Consider the following 22,126-nt stretch of genomic DNA (forward strand, 5'->3'; position numbering starts at 1 on the left):
GTATCAATTTGTCCAATGCAGGAAAAAGCCTCATGCATAAGGGGGAAAATTGGCATCAGCCCCAATGGCGCCTCTACTAGGCATGTAAGTTTCTTCGATAGAAACAGGTGTGAGATAAGAGGAGTAGCCTAGATAGGTATGTATGTAATTTCCCTCTCACATCAGACTGCATGCAAAGATGGTGTAAGATAGATATCTACCAAGGGTAAGTAAACAATATATTATATGACATTCAATGTTGACAGACAGACATTGAACCTCATGTCGAACTGATAGCCCCCAATGAGGGTACATATGTAGTAATATCACATATTATGTAGTATGTACATGTACCTACTGTAGTACCATTGAACCTAAGATCTTTCACAATTCAAGCCTAGCTGCAAGCGGAGTGAGGGGATCCTTCGAGGTAACCTCAGCCTAACTAGTGTCTGCTATATATAGATTTATAGTCTAAAACCAAAACCAGCCTGTGGTTGGAGGGTACAGTACATAAATACGTCATTGGGCTCTTTACTAGTAAGGCGTAGTATACTAGGTATACTGTTTCGACCCACCACAGCACTGAGGTAGCTATGTACACTGAGGTGCAGGTACCTAGGATCCCTAAAGGGTGCTTAAACAATTTAACGTTACTTGCTGCAGATCACATCGTATAGTGTAATAGGGGTCCAGCAAGATTGTCCCAGCAAAATGCCTATGTAGCTTATAGGAGACCAACATCTACAGTTTCAAATTCAACTCAATTGCTACATTACCGCCGAAAAAAACTAAAGCCATAAGCCGAAGAAGGCCCAACTTCCACATACCGTCTTCGGCCATATCAACTAATATTAGACACCAAATCGGTCCATATAAGATTTGAGTCCAGCCACAAATCTACAACATACCGGTAACCCTTTTCAGCTTATAGTAAGTGAAGATATCGGAATACTCCTAACTGGCCCCTTATTGTGAATACAAAGACTATCACCGTATGATATCTCATTTTAAATAAATTGTATTGTAATAATGCATTCTGCCCTAGGGTCATCATAGGCAGGCCGAGTGAACATCCTCCCCCCTTTCCAAACAGTGGTTCACTAGGCACCAGCAAACGACTCAATGTGACCCCCCTAGAATCAGAATTGTATCCCTACACTGATGAAAATACTTTCTATTTTGTTCGTCTTGAAGTCCAGATAGACGTTTCATAATGTGAAAGTAGTAAGTATCATGCATACGAACTTCTGAAGTAGACTGTGTCATACTGCTCATTGCTCAGAATAGTCATACCTACCTAACATTCATATTATGGTTCGATCTGAGTACAAGACCTCTCGTGTAGCAAATCTCCTAAATAACGATGTTTCGGTTGGCCGCATATCGTTGTCGTGCTTCCCTCGGACTGAAAAAGCTTTGTGCAAGGGTGGTTCATCACACGTGTGTGAAGCAGTAGCTGGAATGTTGCACAGTTGTTGAAGTCTCTGCTGAGGTTATTCATGGGCGGCGAGGAAGCTTGTTCGGGTATAAATACCTGGGTATCATATGATACAAGAAATTTAGTCAATGAGATGATTTCTAGACATTTCAACTCGGAAGTTAGAAGCCAACTTAAGCCCAGTTACCTCATCTCCCTATTATAAATATCTTTCAATTATGATCAGGGTGAAGGCCCCTATATTGCAACTACTGCTCGCCGTCACTCTACTCCTCCACTCCGCAGTTGCTCGACCTCCATCCCCTGGTAGGCATGCATACCACCCCATCAGAAGCGTAGCCTACAAGCCTTGGGAGTTGGCTCAATTCCATCTCGACCCTTTCCAGCTCACGCATATGTGTATCGAATGCAAGAAGAACATATGGGATTCCTTGCTCGGTTGTGAGATTCAATGTGAGTTACATCACAGTCTTCACTACATCCCTACATCCTCATTTGCCTATCTACCTGACTGCCCTCGAGACCACAACCTTTATCCTGACCTGACCTATCCAACTTACCCGCCATCTAGTCAACTGGGACGACCCTAACGCAAACCAATCCTGCACCTGCCACTCCCGCTGGCAATGGGACGGCGCCACGCGGACCCAGGGCCCGCTAAACAACTACAGCACGGAGTACTCCGCGTGCAAGGTCGAGCGCGGCGCAGCCTTCCAGTTCAAGTTCATAGACCTCTCCGAGCTGTCGAACTTCGGCCTCGAGCTCACGCACATGTACAAGGATACCGAGTAAGCCTGTCTTCGATCCTGGTCCCTTTCTGGTTTGGGGGGGGGGGGACAAAGGCTCACCGTTTGTCTAGAAACTTCCCGACGCCAACGGTGGCGAATATGTTTGCCCAGACGAATGTCACACTCCAGGTAGTTGAGAGGTCGAATACTTCAATCACCTACTCTTCCCCCTCCGACTGTCCTGTGAAGGCGAATATCACGGGGGTGACAATTTGAAGGTCTGGTGGTAATCCTTGCGTGGCGGACTACGGGAATCTCGATAGGGGGAGGGTTGGCATGGGCATTGACAGCCATGACTGAAATATCAGAGGGTGATTAGCCTAGCTTAAATACCGTCGATGCCTACATATATGTAGCTATTAATTCACAACATATTGCCATTTCTGTATACCTAAATCTACGAAGTGTGCGCTTTCCTTGGAGTATATTAGATAGGTATGTAAGGTATAATTCGTCAGCTATAGGCTGGTGCCTACATAGGATACCTCTGTAGGTGGGGACCTCAATTTGCACGAATACCTCCCAACTTACCTACCTGGGGAAAGGCACCGATACTAGTGCAGACTCTCCCTCAGCTCTCGAGGTCTGGACGCGGCGATGAATGAGAGCTGCATCGCACTAGTATAATGGGTAAGGGGGGTAAACCTGTATTGATTGTATGTATACCGAATTGCCTTGGAACTTCAACGTCTTGCCTACCTGCCTAGGTATATAGGTAGGTAGGTACCTATACACGTATATGTAGTAGCGCATGGACGCGTGACTTCTCAAGTTAGATATCCCAAGAAACCTCCTTTATTCGTCGTCAAAATGCGCTGGCTAAGTATCCGCGCTCTCATAGCGTCGTCGCTTGCGATGTCCGCCACCGGCGTCGGTGTCTCGGCGGCGCCCGAGCAGCACGCGAAAGCCCTGGAAGACGTACTATCACCAGGAGCTAAGGTGTACTATCCCAACTCGACCGAATTCACCACCCTCACGACGAGGTGGTCCGCCCTGGCCGAGCCCAAGGTAAACGTTGCCGTCGTCCCTGCCGTGGAAGACGACGTCGTAAAGACGGTAGGTGGCTTTTTTTTTCTTTCGCTTCTTCTCATTTCCCACTCCCCTGGATCTCTCGCCGTTCTCTCTGCCGCCATCCGTCTTGGCGCAGCCACCTATGCTACTCGAGTCCCGAAAATCTGACTGTAACGGAATCGCTCTGGCGCTTGCATTGTTTATTTAGATCCGGTATGCAAACAAAGCCAAACTGCCCGTGCTGGCATTTAATGGCGCCCACGCCGCCATCACCACGCTGGCCCGAATGCAAGGGGGGATCGAGATTTACATGGGCCAGCTGTCGAGTGTGACCATTGCTGAGGACCAGAAGACGGTAACGGTTGGTGGAGGGACATTGACCAAGGCCGTCACTGATGCCCTTTGGAACGCAGGAAAGCAGACAGGTAAGTGATGCTTAGTGCTAGCTCATGGCCTCGATGCTGATATTAGAGATAGTAACGGGTACCTGTGAATGTGTGAGTGTCTTGGGGCCTGCGCTTGGGGGTGGCCATGGGTGGCTTCAGGGGCATTACGGGCTTGCAGCAGACCAATTTGTCTCCATGAATGTCGTTCTCGCAGACGGAACCTTGCATAAGATCGATGCAAGTTCGGACCTCTGGTGGGCTATGAAGGGCGCTGGCCAGAACTTCGGCATCGTCACCTCTGTTACGTCTAAGATTTACGACATTGAGCAGTACGACTGGGCGATTGAGACTCTGATATTTAGCGGCGATCAGGTGGAAGCTATTTACCAGGCCGCCAATGATCACCTTTCTACCGTGCCTGTCAACATCATAAACTGGTCGTACTGGCTCAACATCCCCGGTATTGACCCGGACAAGGTAAGCAAAGAAGCGGTTCGTTGTTTTGTTCTCTTCGTACTGACTTCATAGCCTGTTATCCTATTTTACATCATCCAAGAAGGCGCCAAATCGGTCGACCCGGCCATAACAAAGCCTTTCCACGACCTCAACCCAATTTCGATTGATGCCGAATCGGGCGACTATCGGGACCTTGCCAGATGGACTCAAATCGCCCTTGAGTCTGCCCCTTGTCAAAAGTCCGGGCTCGCCAACCCACGCTTCCCCGTCTATGTCAAAAGGTACAACGTCCCAGCCCAGAAACTAGCATACGCTGCCTTTGCAGCTGAAGTCTCGGGGGACTCCCCCTTCTCTAGCTCGATTTTTATGTTTGAGGCCTACCCTGTCCAGGGCGTCCAGGCAGTTGACAGCAATTCTGCTGCGTACGCCTTCCGAGGCGACAGCATTCTTACTGCTCCACTGATCACTTACACGCCAGCTGGTGACGAACTTGATCAGCAAGCAGCCCAGCTTGGCAATAAGCTTCGTGATATTGTTCACCAGGGTACCGGTAACGAAGAGTTGCACGTGTATGTTAATTATGCTTTTGGCAACGAGTCTCCGCAGAACTGGTACGGCAACGAGCAGTGGCGCCAGCATCGGCTCAAGGCGTTGAAGAAAAAGTACGATCCTAAGGGCCGTTTCAGCTTCTTTGCACCTGTAGCGTAAGAGACCTAGCTGGCTGGGTGCATATAAGTTTGGGGCAAATAAAATACCAAAGTTGGCAGATATTCACCATTTCAAAGCTTATAAATAGGGGGGTGGGGAGGGGAAAATCCGTAGCTCGAGTTATTTTCAAGTAACATTACCCAGTCATACATTGATTTTGGATGGATCAATTGCATTTTCAACTGTGATTGCAATATCATATTCCACATAACAGTTTGGGACTCTTACCTTTGGCGGATTCATAGGTCGAAAACAAGGTACTGAATTGCCAGAAGGGAGTCATGTGATCCCATATTGTATGATCATTTGGTCATCGAGTTCACGTGATACCCCGACGGATGACACATATGAATGTCTTTCGAATTGAACCTCATAGTCAATGTTGAGGGCTTGGCGGCGGAGCTTCCCCGATGATGAAATCGGGGATGAAGGTGAGCCAATCCAATGGAAATAGACATGGTGGACCGCCGGGAATAAGCGTTTGCGACGTCCGAAGATCGCATCGTTGGAAGCTCCTTTCGTGGCTCTATCCAGACGTTTAGGTGTTAAATCTGTCAAATTTGTCAAATCTAGGGATCCGAGTACCGGCGATTGTTGTTTAGTTCTAATAAAAGCGAATCCTTACAACTACATACCTACCTAGGTATGCAACCCATCACTATGATTGCTACACGACAGCAATATGGTGATGATGAGCGCCACCCCCGAGGCTCACGTGCGCGCCCAAGCCGATGAGCATCCCATCGCTTTTCAAGCAGCTAGGAAACTCCTAGCTTTCATCTGGAAGAACTGGCTGGTATTTGGGTTCGGCATCGCTTGTGTTCTGGGGTACTACTTCCCTCGTATGTTGACGGAGACCTGCAAACACCTTGAATGATGTTAACTGATCATCCTGTAGATGTTGCGGCACGCGGCGGTGTTATTCGATCCGAATACTCGATTCTCTATGGGGGAATTGGATTAATATTTTTCATCAATGGGATGCAGCTTAGCCCAGCAAAGCTCAAAGAGCACTCGACAAACTGGCGCCTGCACATCGTTGTTCAGGGGATCAACCTAGTTCTCATACCAGTCATTCAACTAAGTATGAGATTTCAGTCGCAGCTCTAGACATCCTAAATAGGCTGGGTATGCTAATACTACCTTAGCCATAGTTCGCATAGTGATAGCAGCCGGTGGAGTGAGCTCAGGAACGATTGACCCTAGCATCATCGTCGGGATGATCGTGGTCGGCTGTATCCCCACTACCATCGCATCCAATGTGGTGATGACGAGGAATGCAGGTGGCGATGAAGCCGCTGCTATTATCGAAGTGGTAATTGGTAACGTGGTTGGCTCTTTTCTTTCGCCATGGCTAATTTACGGATTCCTTCCTAGCGAGGAGGTTTTCGACTCACTTAAACCAGCAAAGGCTGGTACGATAGGGCCAATGTATGCAAATGTCATGCAGCAGTTAGGCCTCAGCGCACTTCTTCCGCTTGCCATCGGACAGGGCCTGCGTTGGACGTTTCCGAAACAGGTGGCTTGGACTCTGAAAACATTTTACCTGGCACCATTCTGCTCCGTATTGATGATGCTAGTGGCCTGGTAAGCAAACATAAACAGCAAAGCCTGCCCTGACAAACATGTAGGGTTATTGAGTTAGGTAAAGCTGACTCGCGTGACAGGTCTACTTTCTCGGGAGCATTCCAAACCGGGGCACTGACCGCGTTACCCAAGTCGTCTGTCATCTTCAATGTCTTTATGAATGTGGCTGAATATGTTCTGTTTACTGGTATTTGTTATTGGATAGCCTCACCTCCAGAACGGTTGGCCAGGCTGGTCAATAGCTACATGGCTGATTCCCGGCTGGTTTCATACCTGCCTAACATCATAAGGAGGGCGTTGACGGTGAAGAGGATGCCCAAGGAGCTTGTTATTGCTGTGTGTTTCTGTGGAGCAGCGAAGACGACGAGCGTAGGAATTCCCTTGACTGGGGCCATGTGGTCTCAGCTCGACAACTTCACCATAGCATCCATTCAAGTACCGGTTCTCTTATATACAGTAGAGCAGGTGTTTGTGGCACAATTCTTTACTATATTTTTTGAGTGGTGGATTTCGCGAGACAAGAAAGGAGAACCAGATACGGAATCGACTACAAGTAGAGAGCAAAGACTAGCGGTAGATGGGCAGGAAGATGGAATTGTGCAGGGGAATCAGGATAGAAAGGGGGATAGAGATGAAGATAAAGGCGGCCAAGTTTCAACAGATTTGAGGAACGCAAACATGTCGATTGAGAAGAACGTGTAGTTGCATACGTACTGTATGTACATAGAAGCATATCTATCGTTTTATAAGTAACTAATATGTCGTACGCCCAATCAGCCCACTTTTGCAGGAAGGTATGACGCTATTCAGGTGAGTTAGATGCACCTATGAGTTAATGATCCTTACCCTGTCCAGGTAGCTGCCAGGTAGCTGCCAGGTAAGCTGCCAGGTAAGCTGCCAGGTACTTTCCTCAGTGCCACCATTCACTGTAATTCACCAATCTTGACAGAAAATTCTAGACTCACATGCAACTTCTATTCTCTTCCACCATATCGATATCTAATAATTAACCTTCTAATTTATAACTTGTACAATACAAACATTGACTTTACAATCTTTTACACTTAAAAATAATTAAATATTTAATCTTCAATCTTCAATCTTCATTCCACTCCCTCTACAAGTTTCATCCCCATTTCAAATCCTCAACTTCAAAATAATAGTAAAACACTAGAATCCAAGATGAGCTCCAACAGGCTTCTGCGAGGGAGCTGCCACTGCGGTAGGAACCAATACACAGTTCAGATTCCTACTGTTCCTACTGGCACAACTGAAGCTGCCCAGGTTCTTTTTGATTCAACTGCAACTCATAGTAAGTTCAAATCTCTATACTTTGAAGTCTCAGTACCTAGTAAATAAGCAGATACCTACTGTACCTAGTACCTATATAAATGCAGACGACTAAATGTACCTATTACTCGTAGGAATCTCTTCCGCTACGCCACTTTCAGCCTTCCTAAGAGTTCCGCTCTCCTGGTATCATAGCCAGACTTTTCCGTTCTTTCCCGACGAGTCGAGGGCCAATATTCGACGTGTCTATTCACATCCTTCCGAGCAAAGCGCCATGCGACAATTCTGCGGATTCTGTGGCACTCCTCTGACTTATTGGTCAGAAGACCCCAGAAGCGAAGCCGACTATATCCATTTGACCCTTGGAAGCCTGTTGACTGAAGATCTCCATGACCTGGAGGAGCTCGGTCTGATTTCTGACGAGGCGGAACAAGATCCTATGGACATTGTCCCTACTCGCACCTCTAACCAAGGATCCCAATTGATCGGACGTGACATAACCGGCATTCCGTGGTTCGAAACTATGATCCTAGGTAGTAGATTAGGCAATATGCACACCACACGAACTGTGCAACAGAGTCGAGATGGTAAAGTTCGGGTTGAATACGAAGTCACGGAATGGACAGAAGACGACGCATCGGAGAACGAGGAAGAAACGCCTGGATCTTCTGCAACGGGTAAGAGAAAACGTGGACAAGTCGACAACGGAGTAGCCAGCAATGCTGCGAGTACTGTTACCTAAGGTTAGGTTAGGACAGTCCTTTCGGCCACCATCCATGCGGTCGATTATCAGTCTACCTACCTCTACCTACTTATTTTATGACGATTACGCCTAAGGGGGGCATCGGTGGGAATGAGCAACGAAAAAAAAAACTGGAGAAAGAGGTCAAGTGCTGCAGCATCTGTCGGTAACATGCCCGCCTATCCCCACACGCTCCTCTGTATCGATGGTAGGTCATTGCTTCTACTCTGATCATGTAGGTAGCTACATGAAATCATGAATCTTGCACCGGAGTGTTTTCCATATCGAGAATACAAAAAATTCGTCAAAACGTTGAGACTCCGAGGTTCCGTTAGGTAATTTCTGCCTTTTATTTCCTCTCTTTGTATACCCATCTACCTAGATAGAGGTATTTTCGGCGAGGTGTTTTTGCGTTTCGGCATGCCAAGATGGTATTCGGCGACTGAAAAAATGAAGAAATGGTGAAAATGGTGAGTGGTGAGTGGTGAGTGGTGAGTAGTGAGTAGTGAGTAGTGAGTAGTGAGTAGGTAGACACGGCAGGCAAATTCGGTAGAGAAGATACAATCATTATTCGGAATGCGATATGAAGTTAGTCCTCATTTGTATCCAGGTTTTTCTCCGCTCCCGAAGTTGCAATACCGAAGATTCAATATATATACCCTTTCCGGCATCCTTCTCCCATGCATCTTACATAAAAACCCCTTGGATCGGTTAGAATTGTTCCAGCATATCTCCAAGGATGTGATGTTTGAGGGACGTTGCGCCGCATGCCAGCAATGGAGGTGGGCCGAGATCGATCTTCTTTGAATCCTTAGCGCTGCTACTCGTCAATTCATGACCATCCCGAATCCAAGGTACGGCGCTGTTGGAAAATGCGACTACTAGGGAATGATATGATATGATCTACCCACTCGGCTGTATCGCCGACATTTTCAATGAACCCCCTTGCCCCTGTTTCCTGTTTCCTGTTTCCTGTTTCCCCTGTGCCCCTGTTCCCATCTTCCCCTGCTTTCCCTACTATGTTACTTCCCCTGGCTTTCCTAGTTCAACCCTGGGTTGCATTTAGGGTCTGTCTCTTTCGATACTATGTAATAACTACCAAAGTACAGTATGTACCTAGGGTATGTGGTCTTGCTAGTCTCCTAGGTGGTGACCGGATAGACGGGCCGTCGCTGGTATCTAATATGTTTCCGGCACATGACGAGCTTGTTTGTGGGGGGCTCGTTCAATTCCCACGATAACTAGACCCTGTCTATTATTTTTCTTCTCTCCTCTTCCTGTGCCCGTTGCTTACAAGCTCCAATTACCCCGCGGCGGAGATGGTTACTATGGCATAGGACCGCATAGGACCTATGTGGGTAATGAATTAGCTGGAATGGCCATGAATGAGCATGACTGGTTATGAATGGCTTGGAGATACAGCCATGATCGTACAAGCCTGTTGTTCTCGGTCGTCACGGTCCGACGCGGGAGAATGGGGAAAGTACCGGTCCTACACTGCGCTGCACCATATACTAGATACTGCACTATACACTGCACTATGCTACACTATGCTACATAGTATATGTCGAAACGACAACCTGGAAAATCGATCAAACCTGTACAAGGGTATAAAAGAAGATGCCAGCCTCCGGTATATCGTCGAGTAAGACGGTGTGTGTTGTCTCTAATAACACGACACTCAGCGTCCATCTCCAATCGCCTTCGGCTACTCTTCTACGTTGTTCTCGGTCCTTTATGAGATCGTCTGTTGCAGTCTTGGCTGGAGCATCAGACATAATACCCGTTTTCCCGGACGACTTCGAAACACTAGTGGGCGGCTTAGAAGTTCGAACAGCAGCCTAGATATTAGATATATCTTTCTGTTGCCCTCTGCCTCTGTGTACTTAGACTACTAGATACCTAGCCTACCTGCCTATATACCCAGGTACCTACTAATCCAATATGTCTTTGCCCTCAGACTTCCTCTGGGGCTTTGCTACAGCTGCGTGAGTAAACCATCGTGTTCTCTTTGAAATATTTACCGCCGTAGCTATATGCACCCCCTGATGAAAATCTGGTTCGCTGACTTCACCCCTTCTTCCATGTAGCTACCAGGTCGAGGGCGCTACCCAACAAGATGGCCGTGGCCCGACTATTTGGGACACCTTTTGCAGCATTCCAGGGAAGATCGCAGATGGGACCGATGGGTCCGTCGCCTGTGACTCCTATAACCGGACAGCAGACGACATTGCGCTCTTGAAGAGACTAGGGTCCACCTGCTACCGCTTCTCCTTATCATGGTCACGGATCATCCCCCTCGGTGGTCGAAACGATCCCATCAACCAAGCGGGCATCGACCACTACGTCAAGTTCGTGGATGATCTTCTCGAAGCAGATATCGTGCCCTTCATCACACTGCTGCACTGGGACGTGCCGGACGCGCTGGACAAGCGATACGGCGGCCTCCTGAACCGGACCGAGTTCCCGCTCGACTTCGAGCACTACGCGCGCGTGGTGTTCAAGGCGATCCCCAAGTGCAAGAACTGGATCACGTTCAACGAGCCCTGGTGCAGCTCCATCCTCGGCTACAGCACCGGCTTCTTCGCGCCCGGCCACACCTCCAACCGCGCCAAGTCCGCCGTCGGCGACTCCAGCCGCGAGCCCTGGATCGTCGGGCACAACCTGCTCCTCGCCCACGGCCGCGCCGTGAAAGTGTACCGCGACGAGTTCAAGCCGGCCGACAAGGGCCAGATCGGCATCACGCTCAACGGCGACTACACGTACCCGTGGGACCCGGAGGACCCCCGCGACGTCGAGGCCGCGAACCGCAAGATCGAGTTCGCCATCTCCTGGTTCGCCGACCCCATCTACCTCGGCAAGTACCCGGACTCGATGCGCAGGCAGCTCGGCGACCGGCTGCCCGAGTTCACGCCCGAGGAGCTTGCGCTCGTCCAGGGCTCCAACGACTTCTACGGCATGAACCACTACACGGCGGACTACGTGAGGCACGGCGACGGCAACCCGGCGCCGGAGGACTTCCTGGGCGACCTGACGACGCACGCGCACAGCAAGAGCGGCGAGTGCATCGGCCCGGAGACGCAGTCGTTCTGGCTGCGGCCAAACCCGGCAGGGTTCAGGGGGCTGATTAATTGGCTCAGCAAGCGCTACGGGTACCCGGCGATCTACGTGACGGAGAACGGGACGAGCATCAAGGGGGAGAACGACCTGAAGGAGCCCGAGATCCTGGAGGACACGTTCCGCTACGAGTACTTCCGCGACTACGTGCAGGCCATGGCGCAGGCGGTCAGCGAGGACGGGTGCAATGTGAAGGGGTACATGGCCTGGTCGCTCATGGATAACTTCGAGTGGGCCGAGGGCTACGAGACGCGGTTCGGGGTCACGTATGTCAACTATGCGGATGGCCAGCAGCGCAAGGAGAAGTACAGCGCGCGCAAGATGAAGGAGATCTTTGATGCTGTCATTGAGAAGGCTTAGCTGCTGGGTATGTAGTAGTTAGGCATATGCGGGTAATGAATGGTGGTGATGGATCGTGATGGATCGTGATGATAGGCGAAGGAGAAATGCGGAGCAATACGGTCCGGGGGATTTTATATCTTTATATCTTGTTCCTCCCTCTTTGTCATCGTAGGTACGTGATTTTTTATCCGATTTTGTCCTCGATACCTCAGGTAAATTAGGAGTATATATATATACCGTAGTTTAGGGTTATTATTACAACTATTCTCTCTCTCTATATAAGTCTCTGTTATACACTATGTTATATCAATAGTTGGGCTTATTTTACTACACTAATATGTACCTGTTATTTAAGAGAATTGACTCGCTGAACTTGTGCCATAAATCTATTACTCGAGACCCCGAAAAAGCTTGTCGGTTTCATTCCTTGTTCCCCCCCTTTTTTTATCCCGCCCCCCATTCTTCAAGACTGTCTCTTCGCAGCCAGATCATGTAAATCGCCCGTTTCAGCAACCTGGACTCGGCCACCAGTAGTTTCGTCGGCCTTCTTGGGCCCTTTTGTTATTGCGCCGTCAACTTTGTCCTTAAGCGCCTCGTCGTTTTGGTCCAGATTAGCCCCGAGTTCCGACTGAGTAGTAGTGTTATCTTGTGCTAAGGATATCTCGTCCATAGCTTTTCTGTTGAAGATGATTAGTGAATGAAGCTTAGCTACAATTGTAATCCTAGGTGCTACGTCTTTTGTCAAGAAAGGGGTTAGACAACTTACTGTACTTGGCCATTTTGACTCAAGTTTGGTGGTGTTTGATCAGTCATATTAGATGTAGGGAGTTGTTTTGATCTGTTTGTGAGATTCGGTACAGCAGTAGAAGGAGTTCAAGGTTGAGTACTAATAAATCAATGAAGAAGATGTATTTATGGTGTACATTCTGTGATATGTAGGTATGTACGCCATGACGTATGCTGAGGTCATACATAGTACCTACTATACCTAGTACCTACCTAGGTAAGTTGGCGCATGTACAGTACATAGTAATTTGTGTATCTATGTACGTATGTGAGTACCTACATAGTAGTACCTAGTGACAGACTGACAGTACTCTATACTACATAATTAATATGCAACTGTATATATTAAAGAGTATCAGTCTCCATGGTTCGTGGTTTGAGTGCCATGACATTAATGGGTTATGGGTTGTTATTGTTTTTTTTTTTTTTTTTTTTTTCATTTTCTTTCGTTTGATTCGGCTGATTCGGCTGATTCGGCTGATTCTGTCGATGCTTTTCTCGATTCTTGGAGAGATGCGATATTGTCGTCTATGATGGATATTTCAGCATTGATATGCAAAATCTTTTCCTCAAGCATTTCTTCATATTCCTTGTCGGACAGTCGCTTCATGGGGATCCATTTTGAGTCGAGCCAGGACGACTTCGGCTTTATAGCAGAGTCACTTTCCTTAGGGCTTGCCTTGAATCGCTGGGATATATACATGCCCGCGGTTCCGGCTGTGCCGAAGAAAAGGGTTCCTGGGATGATATTTCTTGGACCTCCTGCGCCGCATTTAGTAATGGCTCATAGAGGAGCCTGCATAATCGTAGGGGATGATGACTACTTACGAATCATGCCACCGACCATACCAGCCATGCCGCCAGCTAGTCCGCTTGCTTTGACTGCATCAGATGGGCCAAGGGTTTTCTCACCACCCCATGCGTGCTCAACGAGACTCCTTGAGGCTATCTCCAGATCAGTAACACAGAATCAGGACCTAGAGATTAGGTGTCTCACCCATATAGGTAGATCCGAGAGCAAACCATTGAAGGCTAGCAGCAATTGCGAATATCACAGGTGGAGCTGATCGAACAATGCCAGTACCAGCTCCTACTAGTAATCCAATACCACCTAAACAAAGTTAGAAGGGTACATTATAATATAATAGTAGGTGAGGTATGGCCCCTACCAGTCATTGCTCCCGTCTGTAACGATTTGGCCGCAATTTTCATAAAGTCATTGGTTGAAGGCGCGTCATCATTGTCTGCGTTTGAGATAGGGGTTGAGGCCGAGGACGGCGGACGTGAAGGGGCCATTCTGTTGAAATGTTTGCCGGAGTAGAGGAAGAAAAACCAATAGCAGCCCGTTGAATGAATATTGAAAGGAGCAAAGACTGTTTGTTGGTTGCAAGTTTGTTTAGGCACTGATACTGACTAGACTCTGCCAGACTTTGCCAGACTCTGCCAGATCACCCCAGAAGTACCGTCGATTTGCATGCATTAGTGTTCAAGTAAGTATAGGTAAGTAGATACCTAAGCAATCACAAATACGAGAATGGTACTATGTTGAGTGATGTGTTGGGAGGTTATTTACAGATTTCACCTATGAGATTTAATGGCATTTAAATAATTATATTGATTGGAGAATGAGATCGAAGTGAGATTTTCGAGATTTTCGAGATTTTCTAGATTTCCTGCCTATCGGCGGCAAGAACCCCTCTATGCCTATACTACCTAGGCACGTACTAGGCACTACATATGGCTGGCATTGGCTAGGTACTTGGGAGTTAGGTACCTGACTAAATGACTTAGGCAGAGAAATCTGGCCAATGAAGAATGAGAGAATGATCCAGTAACCGCTACTTAAATTGGAAGACGATGAGATGGAGGGGTTGAGCCGGGGTTAAGCCTCCAAAATCTTCATCGAGATATTTAATATTGGAGTATTTCTTTAATATTCTAGGTTAGGTTATAAAGGTGTTGTTGGGAATATACCTAGATCTTGTTCTCTTAAAAGCCTACGTTTTAGTTTCAATAGAGGTACAAATAGCTTTGCAACTACGTCAAAATTATGGGGTTTATGCATTTATGAGCATAGTGGCGTCTATCTGCATACGCATGAGTATCGCCTATAACCCAATCTGGTCTAGGCTCTTGGTTACCTAGGCAGCAGCTATACCTATTCAGGTAGTTAAGCATTTGACTGAACTTGAAGTGGGCTGGTGGGCTGGTGGGTTTAAAGTTAAATGTTCACTCATAAACAAAATACATCCATACATTCATCCATACATAAGAAAATAACCCCGCCATCACAATCTTCTTCAACCTATTAAGATAAGGGTACTCGAGTAACTTGTACTCTGTGTCTTCTCCAGTCAATTCTTTCTTCCACCCCTAACGCATTTCATCTCCTCATACGTTCCGAAGAGGGTACATAACTACCAAGTAGTAAAAAAAAAAAAAAAAAAAAAAAAACCAAACCTGAGCTAGCCCTCCCGGCCATTTTTTTCACAGCATCCATTTTTATTTTAATTCTGATCGAGGAAACTTTTCCTTCGTCACCTCGCCAATCCCCCCAATCCCGCAAACTTTCGGTCACCACTTATCATCTCAATCCCAACCTTGTCGGACTAGCATCTGTATCAGTATTTCGCTGTTGTTGCTTCTCCCGACTTGTCTGATCTTTACTCCATCGCCTACTGAAGGACTATTCCCTAGTTTCTTCGGCGATCCTTTCTAAACCACTACGCGCGACGACTACCAGAAGCGTTGCGCGTGGCCTTAAACACCGCAATCATGGGTATGCTGTTATCCCCGCCTTTTCATATCCTTCTTTAACATCACATGCTAACAATTGATACATTATAGCTCCTAAGAAGAAGGACCAGCAGCAGCTGAAGATGCCCATCGGGGTCTTCTTGCAGGAACCGAGTTAGTCCACCCTTTCGTCCACCACCCACCTCCCCTTTCCCCTGTTATCATCGGCTTTACCGCTGTCAGTTGACGGCACACAAAGCAAAAACAAGAAAAAAAAACTTCAAACCAGAAAACTCCTCTTAATAGCGAGAAAGCGAAACAGGAACGAGCAACCTAGCTAACTGAATATAACAGAATATGGCGGCTCCTGGGCTGATGAAGTTGAGGACTCATACGGTATGTTCATTCCCATTTAATTATCTGCACAAATTTGCGTTTGCTAATCCATCATTCTCTAGGTTCTCAGCCTTTGCCTTCCTCAACCGCTGATCGACGAACTGGAGGATATTCTAGCTACGGAGGTCAAACTAATGATCGAGGTATGTTCAAGTATATATAACTGTTTAGTATTGTTAATCGATTGCTAACATTTATAAAAATAAATAAGGCTTCTCTATTCGTGATCGTGATTCCTACTCTCAGGGTCCCGCTCAGCTCCCAACCAAGCCTCCCTACACCGCTCATCTGGGCAACTTGTCCTATGAAGCGACCACTGAATCCGTTACCGATTTTTTCGAGGACTGTGAGATTACTAGCGTCCGAATTATTGAGGATCGTATCGAGCAACGTCCGAAAGGCTTCGCGTATGCAGAGTTTGCAAATGTTGAAGGTCTGAAGAAGGCCCTAACCCTCGACGGAACTAGCTTCCAGGGCCGGATGATCAAGATTAAGATCGCTGATCCCCGTGAGTATTTTCTCTGGTAATTTCTTGTTAAGCAATCATGCTGATTATATTATAGCCAAGGATAGAGACAACCGTGGCGGTGCCGGCGGCGAGTCGGCGCGTGATCTCAGCAGCTGGGAACGAAAGGGCCCCTTGGCAGATCTCCCAGGTCGTAGTAACGATCGACGTCCTGCCGAGTTTGGCGAACGACGAGGACCTAACTTCCGTGACCGTGAGCGTGATGCACCTGTTGACGACGGCAAAGTCCGTGATTTTGGCAACTGGGAGCGCAAGGGCCCATTGTCACCACTACCTCAGGCTGAACGAACTGGAGGAGGCTCTTCAGGGTCACGAGACAACAGCCGTCCGCGATCCAATGATACCAACCGAGGCGATGGCTTTCGAAAGGATCGCAGAGCATCACCTGCTACCTGGGGCGAAGGCCGTCAAGAGGGCTCCCGGCCCCCTAGAGAATTCAAAGATAAGCCCGAACGCGCGGAACGCGTTCCTACTGCGGCAGAACGTGACAACCAGTGGCGCAGCAACATGAGACCTGATCGAACTGTCAAGTCACCCGAGCAATCTCGTGATGGAAGCGAGGCGCCCCCTTCCCCCGCCGCTGCCCCAGCCGCTCCTACAGGCCGCCCCCGGCTCAACCTTCAGAAACGTACTGTGTCCGAGGCTCCAGATGTCGTATCCCCTGGATTACCCTCTGCAAGCGGCGATTCGAAAGCGAGCCCATTCGGCGCTGCTCGTCCTATTGATACGGCAGCAAAAGAACGTGCGGTCGCAGAGAAGCGTGAGCGAGCCTTAAAGGAAAAGAAAGAAGCAGAGGAAAAGGCCAAAGAAGAGCGACGCCTTGCTAAGGAAGCTGCGGCAAAGGAGGCTACAGAAAAGGCGGAGAAAGCTGCCGCTGATGCAGAGAAGGCCACGGCAGACCTGAAGGCGTTGAAGGAGCAAAAAGCAGAGAAGGCTGCGGTCGAGGCCAAGGAAGAACTCAAGGAAGAGCCTAAGGAAGAGCCCAAGGAAGAGCCCAAGGAAGAGGCCTCTCAGAATGGTGGTGCTTCAGAGCAGAAGGCGCCGATCAAAGCTAAGGAGAACGCTCCGACCCCCAAATCTAGGGCAAACGAGAGCGGCAACTGGCGAACGTCATCAGAAAAAACGCAACAGGGTGGTCGCGGTGGAGGGTATGTGAATGCCGCGCGAGGCCGTGGCGAGGGTCGAGGACGTGGTGGTGCTCGTGGAGCACCTCGAGGCAACAATGAAGGAAGACCTCCCCGAGCAAATGGGAACGCTCCCGCCTCTACTCCACAGCAGCAGCCTGCGCAGGTTCAGTCTCCTACGCCTGAGACTGAGGCTGCTCCAACACAGGATCCTGATGGATGGACGATGGTATCTAAGGGAAACACCAAAGGCGGCCGTCGTGCACGCGTCTAGGCAAGACGACAAATTGTACAAACCCCCAGATTTTACACGCCCAGGCCTGTATTTGAGAGCTCTGACACCATAATGATGTGGACTTACAATACGAATAAGTCTTTTTGATCTTTCCCCAATGCCCCCTTTCGTTGTGACGACTCCTTTGTTACGGCATAAGGCTCATCCTACCGATAACGTCCTTGCCCTACCGTATATACCCCTAGTCAGTCATGAAGGAATTGTCATTAGTACCATAGGACGCACTTTATAACACTGATGTGTGCATCTTCCTAGAGTTGATTCAAAAGGTCTGATCATTTTCTCTGGTGGTTGGCTTTGCTACTACCTATTATTCCCTTCTATTTTGCGTTGACAGGCACTTTGCTAAGTTCGGTCTAACTGGAGAGGGGATCGTCACCCTTACGAATACGAAAAAAAAAGCACTTCTGGCATATTCTTAATGTGCATCAAGGTTGTCACTGGGGGAAAAGGGGAGGTTTTGAATTTGGAGGGCGGCAGGGAGGGAAATGATATCATTGAGCAATGACAGGCTGGGCCACACAGAACTACCACGAACGAAGAAAACATACAACTTCGCTTAGGTAATTTTGTTGGTTTCCCCCTCGGAATGACAGAAGAGAAAAAAGTCTTGTTTGGAGTTTGCGGATGGGGCACAAGGAAACTATTTCCCTCACTTTTTTTTTCTTCTTCGTTTTCTTTTAATTCTTCTTCTCCTCTCCTCCTCTCCTTTCAATCGTCTGCCGAGTGAGGTATGGAAAAGGAAGGCAATGGATGTTTCTTGTCTCCGATGCTACCTACCCAGTAATCAATCAATCAATCTACTAGGTACCTACCTACTCAGGGGTTAGTTAGTTAGGTGGTCGGTCATAGTCACGACACGGCCCTACTAGCTACGACTACCTATGGTGTGATAGTTTCTCGATAATGTTGTATCGGAGTTTGTGGGGCGGGGGGGAGGGGAGAGAGAGAGAGAGAGAGAGAATGAATCACGGGACATTTTTTTTTCTGTCTGTCCACTCTTCTTTCTTCCCTTCTGAATGAAGTTACCTAGGTAGTCGGTCAGACCATTGATTGATGTTCATTCACATAGACACATCGGTATAAGAAGAAATGCGAAAATGATGTTTTGCCATGTTACATTTTGTCTCCTTGATGCGTTGCTATTCTGTTCTGTTCTGTGTGCTGTGCTGTGCTATGCTGTTCTAGTCTTAGGTTAGTTCTTTCGATATTATTGCTACTTACTAACTAACTACCGAGGTAGGTAGGTAGGTAGGTAGGTCGGTTACGTAGACATAGACATGACCAAACCCTCCTAGCCTAAGCAGAATGGAAGATCCATAACTTCTTCTTCTTCTTCTTCTTCTTCGGTCCTATTACATACATACATACTATACTGTAACTCCCTAGGCTACGTACTTCCCTACTTCTTAAACACCAGCGCGCCCAGCTGCTCGATCTCCCTGCCCTCGGGGGTATTCCTGCCGGCGTTCTCGAGCAGGCGGTGCCAGGCGTCGACGTCGCGGACCTTGACAGCCTCCTCGGCGGCCTTGACGGGCATGTTGCACTTCTCGTACATGGTGATGACGGCGCCCGGCTCGAGGTTGGTGCACTTGGGGATGAAGAGGGCGGCGAGGCGGGCGTTGCCGGCTTGGAGGATCTGGTTGAAGAAGGGCTGGAAAAAGAGGGGGGGAGGAGGTGTTAGTATTGGAGGAATGCATATGAGGCTGGATGGATGGAAAAATATGGAAGTAGAGAAAGCTCTCTTACCTCCCAGCCGATAGGGCTCTTTCTGCTCTTAGCAATGTCCTCAATCTCGTTCCAGTCTCGCTTCGCGACGAGTGCTCGTAGTCTATGGCCGGGTAGAGATAGTTGTTAGCTATTGCATTGATACGCACGTATTAAGTAAGGTATGGGAGAGCTGGGGGGAAAGGGGAAGGGGGAGAGATGTAGAAGATAAACTCACCGGATCCACCAGGCCACCTTCTCTGGGACCTTGAACTCGCTCTGGATCTTCTTCGCCTTGTTATGATAGCCCAGGCGAATCAGCTTGAATAGCGTCCCGTTGACGCTAAGGCCGGTGAACGTGTCCGTCAGGTCGCGATCAAAGCTCTCTTGCATCCGCAGCAGCGTCGCCGCCTCCTTCAACGCCGTCAGCTCGAAGTGGTTCTCCCGCGAGTCGGACAGGAGCTTGGCGGCAAGTGCCAGCTTGTCGCCAGCGGTGCGGGCATCGGGCTGTTCCATGGATTCGCGGAGGAACACTCCCGCCCCGTCGATCCGGCGATCATCCTGGTAGTAGAGGTCTTTGAGTAAGGAGTTATCGTTTTCTAGCGCCGCCGAAGACTCCACGAGGGCAGTGGCTGTCGGCCGCGCGTTTATTACGCGGAAGAAGGACGCGAGCGGGAGCTTCTTCTTTAGCTGAAGGAGCACGAAGAGAATCAGATCAGAGTCTCCGCTCTCGATCGCCTTGTCTAGTGCGATTTCGTCTTCCTCCATGCTTAAGAGAAGCGGCACCTGTCGTCCCGCGCGGGGCTCGTGGTTCAGTAGTTCGGTAGCCAGTCGGCCGCGACCCTCATCGTAAGCAGCACGAGCGATAGCCTCAAAGGAAATACCTGGCTTGCCAGAAAGCTTTTCCACGACTAATCGGCAAATCAAATCATCCTCTTCAGTTCCAACACGCACCTTGGCAGATGCCCAATGGACGTATATGCGATCTGTGGGCAGCCGGAGGTAGCCAGCGATGCGAAGCGCTAGCAAGTATTCGTGACGATTGATAAGCCTCTGTATCAGACCTTCAGGAGTGAGGCGCTGATACTGTTCATAAGACAGGGGCAGGCCGATTTCGTAGTACCGTACGGCATTTATTACTCGCATTGTCTCGCACATGTCGACGAAGTCATCGCTGTTGTATATATCTAACACTGATTTACCGAAAGAAGCAGCTTTGAGCAGTTGCTTTTGCCAGTGGATGTTGAACTCATGCCCAGCAGCCGCGACACAAGTATCCACTGCTTCAACGAGGTTCGGCCTGATGAGTTGGATGTTATCGTCCGCTTTTGGGGACTCATTCTCGAGCTGCTCTACCGCATCGAGCAAAACAGAAGCCGGAGACTCGGTGCCATAGCGGAATACTTCATCCGTGACGTCCGGTACCTTTTGGAGAAAATCGCAAACATCATTAGTGATGAGCCGCACACCATCGTGATCTATAAATTCGTTAGGGGACAGTAAATTGGTAGTTGGCATTTTTGCAGCTTACCTGCGATAACATGTACACGATCTTCGTAGACGTAACTCGCTACAGCATTGTTGGGCCCTACAACATTCACTTCATCCTCCCACGCGATGACGACGGCATCGTTACCGCACCACTCCAAATACTTGGGCGTGAGTTGTGATCGCGAATCGTGTTCGCTCAGCCGGCTCTGGAAGTCTGAAGTGATCACGTGAGCCTTTCCATCCGCGGCATAGAGCGCTGCGAATTTGCCGTTCGGGGATACACTGATATGTGAAAATGGACCGATATCAAGGAACCGGTCTTCGGATTCGGTTGCGTCGATAACGTAAACCGTCTTTTCAATACTCAGCAGCACCTCTACCGACCTCGATAATGTAAAGCTGGGGGAGATGATAGCCCACGCATGGACTTCTCCTTCCGGTGGCGATACAAGCGCCTTGGGCCGTGGCTCATCGTAGGAGGATACCGAAATAAGCGCGTTGTTGGTAAGTAAGGCAACCATGCCATGGTCGTAGAACCGGCATGAGTGAACACCGAATTCTTCCGCCTCACGTCCAAGTGAGAATTGAGTAAAGTCGCCTTGTAAGCTGTAATAACATCTTACGGTCCCATCGTAGCTCACTACCAGGAGCTTCTCGTCTTCAGACCAACCCAAGCCTTTGATAGACCCCTTATCCCAGGAGATGCTCTTCAACAATTTGCCGGCACAGCTATATATATCAATGCTGGGCTTTGACGACTTGGAAGGCTGATATGAGACGATTTTGGTGTCGTCACGACATATTGCTGAGTGGTGTTAGATATGTATATATGTGTAGGTACTTCGTATATATGATATTTGAGTGGAACACCGGCTTACCTATAGCACCGCCATATGGAGCACCAGCAACAATATAACTGTCGAGGTCGATATTTTGATCGAATATGGCGGTATACAACTGTGTCTTACGGTAAAACTTGTCTCCCACTTTCTCCCAACCGGTAGTTGGATGCGTTGCTTCCATCTTTGTTTTTCACTTTATCATCTTGATACCATGTTTCTATCAATTTGTTTGATAGGAATCACAATAATCACCTGAGTTGGTAAGACTTTCAAGTTGGGAGCACTGCACGGCACGATCTCATGTATTAAAGAGCACTGTATTGTTTGTACCTTTAGGTAGCTGAGTTAGGTGCAGTAGCTCAGGTCCAGGGTGGGC

General features: G+C 48.5%; 9 protein-coding genes across 9 annotated transcripts; 6 read left to right on the forward strand and 3 right to left on the reverse strand.

Moving 5' to 3' along the window:
• Nucleotides 1-1,638: 1,638 nt before the first annotated feature.
• Nucleotides 1,639-2,424, forward strand: GGS25DRAFT_518486 (uncharacterized protein; the record flags this gene model as incomplete). Its single annotated transcript, XM_049263548.1, has 3 exons — nt 1,639-1,873; nt 1,992-2,208; nt 2,280-2,424. 3 exons carry the CDS (start codon nt 1,639-1,641, stop codon nt 2,422-2,424), a joined length of 597 nt encoding a protein of 198 aa, XP_049120363.1.
• Nucleotides 2,425-3,018: 594 nt separating this feature from the next.
• On the forward strand, nt 3,019-4,769 carry GGS25DRAFT_518487 (FAD-binding domain-containing protein; the record flags this gene model as incomplete). The annotated part of the gene is made up of 4 exons (XM_049263549.1): nt 3,019-3,264; nt 3,428-3,644; nt 3,697-4,082; nt 4,134-4,769. 4 exons carry the CDS (start codon nt 3,019-3,021, stop codon nt 4,767-4,769), a joined length of 1,485 nt encoding a protein of 494 aa, XP_049120364.1.
• Nucleotides 4,770-5,451: 682 nt separating this feature from the next.
• GGS25DRAFT_518488 (uncharacterized protein) lies at nt 5,452-7,058 on the forward strand (the record flags this gene model as incomplete). The annotated part of the gene is made up of 4 exons (XM_049263550.1): nt 5,452-5,611; nt 5,668-5,853; nt 5,918-6,356; nt 6,437-7,058. The coding sequence occupies 4 exons, from the start codon at nt 5,452-5,454 to the stop codon at nt 7,056-7,058; spliced, it is 1,407 nt and encodes a 468-aa protein (XP_049120365.1).
• Nucleotides 7,059-7,257: 199 nt separating this feature from the next.
• Nucleotides 7,258-8,563, forward strand: GGS25DRAFT_136167 (uncharacterized protein). The gene is made up of 2 exons (XM_049256272.1): nt 7,258-7,668; nt 7,781-8,563. Exons 1-2 carry the CDS (start codon nt 7,539-7,541, stop codon nt 8,386-8,388), a joined length of 738 nt encoding a protein of 245 aa, XP_049120366.1. The 5' UTR covers nt 7,258-7,538; the 3' UTR covers nt 8,389-8,563.
• A 1,668-nt stretch (nt 8,564-10,231) lies between these two features.
• Nucleotides 10,232-12,088, forward strand: GGS25DRAFT_136171 (glycoside hydrolase family 1 protein). Its single transcript, XM_049256273.1, has 2 exons — nt 10,232-10,376; nt 10,479-12,088. The coding sequence occupies exons 1-2, from the start codon at nt 10,333-10,335 to the stop codon at nt 11,863-11,865; spliced, it is 1,431 nt and encodes a 476-aa protein (XP_049120367.1). The 5' UTR covers nt 10,232-10,332; the 3' UTR covers nt 11,866-12,088.
• GGS25DRAFT_136160 (uncharacterized protein) lies at nt 12,088-12,864 on the reverse strand. Its single transcript, XM_049256271.1, has 2 exons — nt 12,614-12,864; nt 12,088-12,524 (listed from the first exon to the last, which is right to left on the reverse strand). The coding sequence occupies exons 1-2, from the start codon at nt 12,658-12,660 to the stop codon at nt 12,311-12,313; spliced, it is 261 nt and encodes an 86-aa protein (XP_049120368.1). The 5' UTR covers nt 12,661-12,864; the 3' UTR covers nt 12,088-12,310.
• Nucleotides 12,794-14,070, reverse strand: GGS25DRAFT_136205 (uncharacterized protein). Its single transcript, XM_049256274.1, has 4 exons — nt 13,803-14,070; nt 13,631-13,744; nt 13,462-13,578; nt 12,794-13,395 (listed from the first exon to the last, which is right to left on the reverse strand). The coding sequence occupies exons 1-4, from the start codon at nt 13,927-13,929 to the stop codon at nt 13,070-13,072; spliced, it is 684 nt and encodes a 227-aa protein (XP_049120369.1). The 5' UTR covers nt 13,930-14,070; the 3' UTR covers nt 12,794-13,069.
• A 1,442-nt stretch (nt 14,071-15,512) lies between these two features.
• GGS25DRAFT_518493 (uncharacterized protein) lies at nt 15,513-17,689 on the forward strand (the record flags this gene model as incomplete). Its single annotated transcript, XM_049263551.1, has 5 exons — nt 15,513-15,543; nt 15,724-15,765; nt 15,828-15,908; nt 15,977-16,273; nt 16,329-17,689. The coding sequence occupies 5 exons, from the start codon at nt 15,513-15,515 to the stop codon at nt 17,687-17,689; spliced, it is 1,812 nt and encodes a 603-aa protein (XP_049120370.1).
• Nucleotides 17,690-18,811: 1,122 nt separating this feature from the next.
• Nucleotides 18,812-22,091, reverse strand: GGS25DRAFT_477164 (vacuolar protein sorting-associated protein 16). The gene is made up of 5 exons (XM_049259827.1): nt 21,787-22,091; nt 20,949-21,713; nt 19,656-20,895; nt 19,460-19,541; nt 18,812-19,364 (listed from the first exon to the last, which is right to left on the reverse strand). Exons 1-5 carry the CDS (start codon nt 21,929-21,931, stop codon nt 19,113-19,115), a joined length of 2,484 nt encoding a protein of 827 aa, XP_049120371.1. The 5' UTR covers nt 21,932-22,091; the 3' UTR covers nt 18,812-19,112.
• Between the last annotated feature and the right edge of the window lie 35 nt (nt 22,092-22,126).

The sequence above is a fragment of the Hypoxylon fragiforme genome (assembly GCF_022984875.1).
Source record: "Hypoxylon fragiforme strain CBS 206.31 chromosome Unknown GGS25scaffold_2, whole genome shotgun sequence".
Taxonomy (NCBI): Eukaryota; Fungi; Ascomycota; class Sordariomycetes; order Xylariales; family Hypoxylaceae; genus Hypoxylon; species Hypoxylon fragiforme.